The sequence below is a fragment of the Cottoperca gobio genome, chromosome 10, assembly GCF_900634415.1.
Source record: "Cottoperca gobio chromosome 10, fCotGob3.1, whole genome shotgun sequence".
Lineage (NCBI taxonomy): Eukaryota > Metazoa > Chordata > Actinopteri > Perciformes > Bovichtidae > Cottoperca > Cottoperca gobio.
In genome coordinates this window covers 11,610,575-11,620,531 of record NC_041364.1, presented here as the reverse complement: position 1 = coordinate 11,620,531, position 9,957 = coordinate 11,610,575, and the positions used below count along the sequence as shown (strand labels likewise).

The 9,957-nt window shown below is 42.4% G+C and overlaps 1 protein-coding gene across 1 annotated transcript; it reads left to right on the top strand.

The window, feature by feature from the left end:
* Window positions 1–211: 211 nt before the first annotated feature.
* ankrd13d (ankyrin repeat domain 13 family, member D) lies at window positions 212–9,750 on the top strand. The gene is made up of 16 exons (XM_029442179.1): window positions 212–1,082; window positions 1,188–1,323; window positions 1,419–1,543; window positions 2,031–2,076; window positions 3,318–3,461; window positions 3,622–3,811; window positions 3,908–3,974; window positions 4,528–4,609; window positions 4,823–4,884; window positions 4,997–5,127; window positions 5,227–5,384; window positions 5,974–6,087; window positions 6,343–6,515; window positions 6,601–6,680; window positions 7,008–7,247; window positions 9,222–9,750. The coding sequence occupies exons 1-16, from the start codon at window positions 999–1,001 to the stop codon at window positions 9,283–9,285; spliced, it is 1,896 nt and encodes a 631-aa protein (XP_029298039.1). The 5' UTR covers window positions 212–998; the 3' UTR covers window positions 9,286–9,750.
* Window positions 9,751–9,957: the final 207 nt, after the last annotated feature.

Sequence of the window (9,957 nt, the reverse complement as noted above, 5' to 3'; positions counted from 1 at the left end):
TGCTACCTCAGAATTATACTTAAGTACAGCACATGATTAAAAAGACTTAGTTACTTCCCACCACTGAGTAAATGGCAAGTATTGCTCGATTTTCCTTTTAATTCTGTTTGTTGGCATTGTCGGATCAGAAACATCTTCTCCTCGACTCCACCCAGCTTCTCTCCATAACCTGGAAATAAAGCGACGCATAAATAACTAACGCTGCTGCAGCTGGAAATAGACTTCAACGTTGCAAACTAAGCTGCGTCTTGGACACGAGCACAGCAGACTTTGACAAATGAGGTCTGGTTTAATGATCAGGACTGAGTGCTATCGGCAGCAGCTGACGCCTACATTACATTAGATGCGCTCAGCTCGAGTGACCTGGATGTGAAACTAGAATAAAGGCCGTATCTCGCTTTATTTTTTGACACAATGTAACAACCCTGCGATACAAACGGGGTGGTTGCAGTAACAGCAGGGTGGCTAGCTAACTTTATCATACCGGCGATTTCACCGATATTTTTTCTTAAGAATATCGTGAAGGAGAAATGAACGGACTTGGGAGGTGCATGTGTGGCCGGCTTCATTAGATGCCTTCCTTTTTGAATAATGGAGAGCAGGTGTCAAGTGGAGCAGGAAACAATGTTGTTATTAGCCAGTTAGCTAACGTTAGCTCAGCTAGCTGTTAGTTAACTACATCAAATTAGTGGGCTGAGTTAGCCGAGCTAACTCAGCCCACTATTTTAAATAGACACGCGCATTATTCCACTGTGTTTGCTGCCTCACGTGAGCTACTTGGATAGACTTGCCTAGTGACAGCTAGGTTTTGTCTTTTCCTGTAAAAACACTTTCAGCTTTTACCCTCTCTGCCGTTAACTAAGGTAGCTAGCTAACTAGTTGTGCCCATCAGCGCTGAACTCGTTGCTCTGCTGTGGTGTCACTGCTATCTGTTGGCTGCGGAAGTCTTATTGCAAACATAGCTTTTCTACTGTTTAACTGTCACGCGGACGACAACCATGGCTCAAGAAGCGTTTCCTCTGCATTTTCTGGTGTGGAACAATCAGTACCTGGAGCTTGATCAAGAGCTGCAGAAGAAAGAGGTGAGTAAGGAGGTTTATTTTGCAGCAGGTGTGTTTTTAAAGATGCATTTGTTATAGGTCTCTCTGCATTGCGCTGATGCTACTTGTGTGCGTTTGGTTCTGCAGCAGGATGTGGAGCGCCTGGATCCGAGAGGGCGCACCCCGCTGGAGCTGGCTGTGTGTCTGGGCCACCTGGAGTCAACCCGGGTGCTGCTCAGGGACTCTGCAGACCCGACCCAAAACAACTCACAGGGCTGGACCAGTGAGTGCTCTGCCGTGACGACCAGTTACATGTCCTGAGGCTGCTGAGGGAATAAATAAGCTCTTACTGGCATTAAATGAGGATGTATGTTTCAGTCTTGCAGGAGGCGGTGAGCACCGGGGACCCTGAGATGGTTCAGCTGGTGCTTCAGCACAGAGACTACAAACGTGCCACAGAAAGATTGGCGGGCATCCCAGAGCTGCTCAGCAAACTAAGACAGGTAAGACCTGCTTACAGTTGACCATTTAAGCCTCCAGGCCGTAAACTCTGCCTGTATCAAAGAGCAACACATCAACCTCGCCTTAAAGCTATATTTGTGGAAAGAAAATTCTTAGTTTAGGCTGCTGTGTCAGTGCATGTTTTCATTATTGTCAGTGTATAATGATAATAATAATAATAACAACTTTATTTCTATAGCACCTTTGAAAACCAGAGTTACAAGGTGCGTCACAAAACACCATACAATATAAGTGCAAAGACGGCTTATCATAAAACAAAACAATAAAAAAAAGAACAACATGCAAAGAAAATGCTATGAAAACATAGATTTCAGGAAGTGGTCCAGCATAGTGAGATGAAACAAACGGCAACCTGAGGCACTGTTCACAACATGTTCACAACTACATAAATATGCACAGCTGTAAGATGACATGGACATTTAGCTTTTGTCTAAGAAGTACAAAAGAAGTTTCCCTGGTCTCTTCCAGGCGCGGGACTTCTATGTGGAGATGAAGTGGGAGTTCACCAGTTGGGGTGAGTGTGTTTCATTAATGTGTTTTCACAGAGGTCAGTTTCAGCACCACAGTAGTCGGACAGCTCCCCCCAGCAGCAGCTGTCAGTCAGTGACAGTTTGTAACAATGGCCTAAACACAAGATGGTGCAGGTTCATTTCAAACTGTAACCCACTACAAATAACTGATACCCTTCATAAAGTGTTATTATAATAATAATAATAATAATAATAATAAATTGTATTAGTAAAGCGCCTTTCAAAGCTAAAAGGCGCTATTATATGTAATGTATTTCTATTATATGTATATTTAACACGGCTGCTCAGTAATGTAATGTGTTTTCTTGTGTTTTGATTACTTTGCCTTCTTCAATCTGCAGAAGATGCTCAAGTCAAACAGTTATTTACGTTTTCCATCTCTTAAAATCTTACTATTATCATTTAATATTTACAAGAAGGATCATAAACGATATAATTATAATATGTTAATGCCCAAATGTCTATTGTTTAATAAATTAGAGCAAGACATTGACGTTAACAATTTCACTATATTCAAGTCCCAGTGAGTTTGCTTTTATTAAAGCAGTGTGGACATAGTTGACATTTAAACCAATTAAGTTACAAATAATTACAGTACTACATTGCATTATTAAAAAAATAAAACTGTTTGCTTGCTCTTATGTGTTTTTAAATCTTCATGCATGGATTACTTTGTGTGTCTTAGATGTTAGTGAGAAAACAAAGAGCAATTCAGAGAGCCTCAAGTTTTCAAAATGTTAATGATCATTCGTCTTTTGACCTTTTTTGATAAAATATATAATCAGTGAATTCATCTCCAACACAAATCTGAAGTTGGATAAGATCTTGATACAGCATGTATACATCGACACAGTCATACCAAAACCTAAAGTAACATTACATTCACTAAGCACCCATACAGAATCATGTATAATCACAACACCAGGGACGAGGCAAAACAATGCCGTGGGACGAGGGAACATGATGCAGGTCCTTATCTTAACCTTCAGACACCCTGAGCAAAGCCAACCCACACCAAGCATGCCAAGGGTGATGGACCTTAAAAGGGCCTTTTAGGTTAATTACCATGAAAGCATAGTTTTTCGCCAACAGATAATTTCCAGAAAACATTTCCATGTAAAGCTGTTTTTCTTTTCACTGTACTTCGCCTGTTCCCTGTTTGGTTACCATTTGTCTCTCGTTATCTCTCTCAACTGCTTCGCCTCTTCTTCGATCGTCCTCTCAGTTCCCTTGGTGTCGAAGGTGTGTCCAAGTGACGTCTACCGGGTGTGGAAGAGCGGCTCGTGCCTCCGTGTGGACACCACCCTCCTGGGCTTCGAACACATGACCTGGCTCAAAGGACGACGCAGCTACATCTTCAAGGGCGGAGGTGTGTGTGCTCGTGGAACAGCGGCGCATGCATATAAATAACTGAACTGCTGAGGTTAAGCGATGGATGGACAATTTCATCATGAAAACTTGACTTGGACCAACTCTGAAAGACGTAGAATTACCGCTGCTGGAGACTTAAATGTGTGTGCTCTTCTTAGATGAAGGTGCCGTGGTGATGGAGGTGGACCATGAGAAGCAGGTGGTGTACACAGAGCCACTTGTGTTGTCTCCACGTGACGCGCCCTCCCTCCTGGCAGCCATGCAGCCGTCGCAGGAGAACACAGCCCAGAGACTCACATCGCCCATCGTCTCCACACACCTCAACACACGCAACATTGCCTTTGAACGGTAATAAGCCCGTACTGTGTACAGATCTACAAACTAGAATCATTTCATGGAGATGTCTATGCCCTGAGCCTTTACTTTATCTCTTTGCTTGTTTAGGAACAAGTCGGGAATCTGGGGCTGGCGTTCTGAGAAGAGTGAGGTGGTTAGCGGGTACGAAGCCAAGGTAAGAGACAGCTGGGCCAACACAGTCCGAACTATGTACGAAACGCATAATTCAGACCATTTGGAAGGAGTTTTAATTTTGTTAACAAAAACTATGCATGAATATGTTCGCAAAAAATCTTTTTCCCCATGATGATGACGAGGCGGCAACTATATCAACATGCATATTGTTAAGAAAAAATACAAGACTAAGATGTAGTTTTAAAAAATAAGGAACTTTACCAAAATCTCTCTTTATTTTCATTGACAAAAAAAAGAGAACACCAAATATTAAATATATTTATTATTTGTCACAGCAGTAGTTTCTTGTCCTGTGCACAGGGAGCACAGTCAGGAGGACTCGGAGTAACTTACTTAAGTTAAAGTTAACAATAACAACAAAAGGGTTTGGGAGAAAGAAACAAAGGGATATTTTGGCTACTAAAATGTCAAGAGAGACTCTTCATCCTCACACTACACTAACCCAAACAAATGCGTTAACAGGATCTTTACCTGAACTAAGTGTAAGAAAAGAAAAGAGTGTGTTGAAGAGTATATTTTATCATTGTGTCCAGGTTTACAGTGCAACCAATGTGGAGCTGGTGACTCGGTCAAGGACAGAGCATCTATCAGACCAGGATAAGTCCAGGAGCAGAGGTGAACACACACTCACACACACGCACACACACACACACACACACGCACACACAGACACACACACACACACACAGACACACACACACACAGACTTGTAGTACAAAGTATAATAATGTTATTCCAGGTATATCCCTTGCCCTTTTTTTTTTAGAGCAAAACAAGTGAAATTGCAGAGCAGAGTGATGATGATCTCCCTACATTATTCCCACTCAGGCGCAAAGACTCCTCTGCAGTCCTTCCTGGGGATTGCTGAACAACATACAGCTCACAATGGGGTAAGAGTCTCCACAGCACCTGTGCATCACACACACACCACCCACACCACCTGCAGCTTTCTTTGATGAACACACCGTCACTTATAACTCTCTATCTCTGTGTTTCTGTCAGAGTGATGTGTCCCAGTGTGCCAGTCCTCACAACCCCACCGCCATCACAGCGGAGGAGTACTTCAACCCGGAGTTCAACCTGAACAGCCGGGACATCGGACGTCCCGTCGAGCTTACCAGCAAAGTCCAGAGGTACGATGCAGCCTTTGGAAACGCTGTGACACTAATGTTCATCATCAAAAGCAGCAGCACTTAAAGCTTTCTGTCTGTCTGTCTCTGTGTCCTCTCCAGATTTAAAGCGACACTGTGGTTGAGTGAGAGTCACCCTCTGTCCCTGGCCGAGCAGGTGACGCCCATCATCGACCTCATGGCCATCTCCAACGCCCACTTTGCCAAGCTACGTGACTTCATCACCCTGCGCCTGCCACCAGGCTTCCCTGTCAAGATAGGTGGGTTATAAGAGGTACACAGTCGGGTTGGACGATATGTGAAACGTTTTACAACCGGCCACCGTCAGCCCAACAACCGACTTGCGGATATATTTTCTTAGCTTTTTTTAGTGAAATAAATAAACAAATTAAACTCACAAAATGTCAAGAAAGGAAATATTCTGACACCTATTTCCTTATTAAACAGAAAAATGCGTCTATACATCTTCCGAATTCTCTTTTGCCGAACTAAGATGAGCTTTATTGCCTTGTTAACTCATCAAAAAAACGAAACACACTTCATTCAAATTCAACAGAATTCCCCAAAAACCTTCATAAGAAAACCTTGATTCACAGAGTTAGATGTGAAAATATGATGTCTCTACATGCTGTTTTTCTCTCCTGCTGTCTGCCTCTGCTGGCCTCTCTAGTCGGTCGCTGAGTCGTCCCTCATAGCCGGACCTCCGCACGCTGTGCCAGCTGTAGCTTGTTCTATTGACAAATAGTGAGAACTAAATTCATGATTCTTACCGTGTGTTTTAACTCCCACTGGTGCTACGGGAATAATCAGCTATTTAAATCTTTCAAACTCTCTCTCTCTGTCTTCCAGAGATTCCCCTGTTTCACGTGTTGAATGCCAGAGTGACGTTCAGTAACCTGTGTGGCTGCGACGAGCCGGTCAGCTCTTTGACGGTCCACACACCAGAGGGCTCCGAAGAAGCCGGTAAATACACACTGGTTATGAACTCCATAAGAACTTTTAAGCAATAGTCACATTTTTACAGTAGAACAAAAGTAAGCTAGCCACTTATCATAGTGCACAATATTGTAAGTATAATATGGTTATGTCATTTTGTTCTGTTGCACCTTTTTTTTCTAAATGTAACGCCGGCGTAGTACAGGTTTGAATTCTTAAAAAAAAAAATCATAAACCTTTTCGCAAGCACATGCAGTAATGTTGTAACCCGTCTTCACCCAGGTGAGGCTTCCCCTCCCTTCCAATGCGAGGTGGACCCCTCAGTGTTTGAGCCCCCCGCAGACTACACCACCCTCGGCCCGGGCCGCAGTGAGCCAATGAGGGACGAGGATGACAACCTGCTGCAATTTGCCATCCAGCAGAGCCTGCTGGACGCCGGCACAGAGAGTGAGCAGGTCAGTCTCAGACGGGAGATTTGATTTGTCCCTTTTTAACATTTAGAGCCAGTTGTTAAAAACATGTGTGATTTTTTTTTTTTAGGTGACCATCTGGGAGGCCCTGACCAACACCCGCCCAGTGCCCCAGTCTCCACTGTACGAGGAAGACTCTCAGCTCGAGAGGTGAGTTGACTTTCAGCCTCTCTTGTTTCCTTCACAGGCAGCTTCACACTGCTCAAACTCCAGAGAAGACTTCATGAGGATTAACTTCTGTCTAATCATAATTCTTTCTTATTCAGGGAAACCTCTGGCGTGTGAAGTCATTTAATTAAACGTGTCTAAATGGAGTTCGGTGATTAGCTTTTTCTTCCCACCTTCTCTTGGGAATAGCAACTCCCAGTCATCCAGTAATGAAGCCCAGCAGTGAAACTTTCCCGTTAAGATATCTTTCTTTGTTTAATCACTTCAGTTTAAGTCTTAATATCTTAATCTATGTAATTCTTTTCTCAGGGCAATCCAGGAGTCTCTGTCCATCTCGCTGGCCAGCAGAGAGGGAGAAGACACGGCCGACCCCGCGCAGCCCGCCTCTGTTTCCCCGTCGGAATCCACCCCGACCGCCAACTCTCCGCTCTCCTGCAGCACAGTGACCGACCCGCGGTCGTCGGGACACTTCGGCGTGGCGTCGAGCTTTGACGAGCAGCTGCGTATCGCCATGGAGATGTCGTGCCGGGAACAGGAGGATATAGACAGGTGAGGCGGGAGGAATACAAAGAGAAGCTTGTGAGCAATCTGGCATGCATCAGTTTACCCGATATAAAGTAGACCCTCACGCTGGACATTTGATAGTTTATCACGGGACTAATATATATGTGGGCCAGGGTTATTATCGTAAACTAAAACGAAAATAAGCGGTAAAAATGTTTTTGGGAAACTAAACTGCAACGATATTGCCTCGTTAAAAAAAAAAATATATATTTTTTTTTTGCTGTATTCACTGGTGAAAAAAGGATGAATTTTTATCACCTCATCACGCTGAACCTCTGAAACTGAACGGACTTCACATTCCAGGAGATGACTCTATTACATTACAGGTCATTTAGCAGACGCTCTTATCCAGAGCGACTTACATTGAACTAACTACAGGGACAGTCTCCCTGGAGCAACTCAGGGTTAAGGTTAAGGTTAAGGGTTAAGCAGCTCAGGGGTACAATGGTGGCAGCCTGGTATTGAACTCCCGACCTTCTAGTGTTTGGAAGGCGTACCACTAGACCACTCGGCCATCACCACCCCCAGTAAACCAAGATATTCATCTCTAATGTGAACAAACCAGGGTCGTATTCTTCCGAGTGTGGTAGTGACTCAAGTGGATATACCAAAAGATGTAAACATTATGTACATTCCTCCAACCATGCATTGTGTATGTAGCCACATACCTTTGAGACATTACACCGGGCTCTAACAAAAACAAATTCAAACTACTGTGAAAGTAAACACAATCTGAAAACTGACGTAAAATGAAATGCAGTGTTTCCTCTGCCATTGTCAACGGATTCAAAACTATTATTCTAACCTTGATGTGGATCCTTCACAAACTGATCTGCATGTCTGGACCCACACACTATTAGAGGTGGAACATTTGAATAAAAAGTTTTTTGTTATGGAAATTATTCGAAATTCTCCCACGAGTGTTCCCACATAGGGAGTGCTGCAATCTGCTCCTCCATCTCAAACTCCTACTCTGGCACAGCAGGGTGGCAAACAACGTCTGCGACACGGCGAGTCAAAATCTGTTCTTGTTGTATGTGTTCCATGTTTATTAGTTGTGCACATTAATACAGAGATGCTGCAACAGTAACCAACATGATTCAGACGAGGTAGTGTAGCAGGAGCAGTCCTTGGATTAGTGATGTTTGACGGTCGTATACAGAAACGCAGCCTTGGACTATAACTATTGGATGCTTGAGGAACGTAGTCAGATTCATTTGTGAAAAAAAAAAAAACTTGAAACTTAAAATTAAATGTATTGCTTATTTTGAAGTGATTATCCCTGCCCTCAACTTTCAAGGATAGTTTTGCAGAGAGAGGACATCTGTGATGGAGACTCACAGGAAGCCTCGAGCTGGGGACTCCTTCCTCGGCTGATGTGTCGATGTGGATAGGACTTCCTCTTCTGTGCGCCGCTCATTGTTTACTGTCACATTAGCAGCTTTATAAATGCAGATGAATGCATTTAAAATAAGGCTCACAAAAAGCTACATTGATCTTTAGACAATAGCTGCTGCGTTCACAGATTGCATTTTGCCCAATGCGTTCCGCCTCTTTTGCTTTCCACACGGACACAAACCAGTGTGTTTGCCATTCGATGCCATTCATATGCATATATCTGTTTATAGAGATGAACTGAAACTTCTATTTTATCTCCTGACACAAAGGTGCTTTCTCAAACCTCCATTAATGCTGCCGTAGCTAAAATGCTGTCATTAAAAAGCCCTTATTACAGTAATATTAACCAGTCTGTGCAGTTGGGAATGTGTTTTTTCACTTCAAATGTAGTGTACTTAGAAGAGGATTTGTTCTACTAAATATTATCAAAGGATCTAACGAATCATCAGAAGATAAAGTTCTTTGTTTAAAATGAAACGTGCGTTATGGTGAGGAAAGAGTAAGATATATTAATGATTTAAAGGTTTTAATGACTGAGCGTTTTTTGTTTTTTCGTCACAGGAAGCAGAAGGAGGAAGAGAATGAGCTGGAGAGGATCCTGCAGCTGTCACTCACCGAGAAGTAATGTCACAACAACAACAACAACAATGGAGGCGCGTCTTCATTGGGGAACAATCTTCTTAATTTATGCTGTTTTTTTATTTTTTCAATCTTGAGATGTTAAGTTATTACAGATATTGTATTTGTCTTTCTCACACGAAGGCTGCTCCGACAGAGTGTAAAGGACCAGAATATAAGAAGTGAGGGATGAATAACAAGCGGTGGAATCAGCTTCTCTGAAACACGCTGCAGGGAAGGAGGAGACAAAAGGGAGATTCTTTGTTTTTCTTTTTTTTAATTGAATATTTTTCACAGTCTTGCTGTCTTTATTGAGTGATGAATGATTCCATAAACTTTAAACCTATAACATGTTCAAATAAGAAAATACAATCTTAATGGAATAACTTATAAAATATAATTATATCATTCGAAACATTGATGTTGGCTTACTCCTATGTGTGGAAAAATAAAGAATAATGATCATCCTGGATCATGTTTTTTTTATTCTGTGCTTTTGAACAAAGAAACAAACGTAAGATTCACATGTATGTGCAGTTTTGTATTTTACAGTTTCATCATTCTTTCATATCGAAAATGGACAATCATTCTGAGCTGTACAATAACTTTCTCGTCCAATTTTGACATAATGTTAATTTTTACAATTTTTAAACCACAATTATTGAGCAAAAACAGAAAG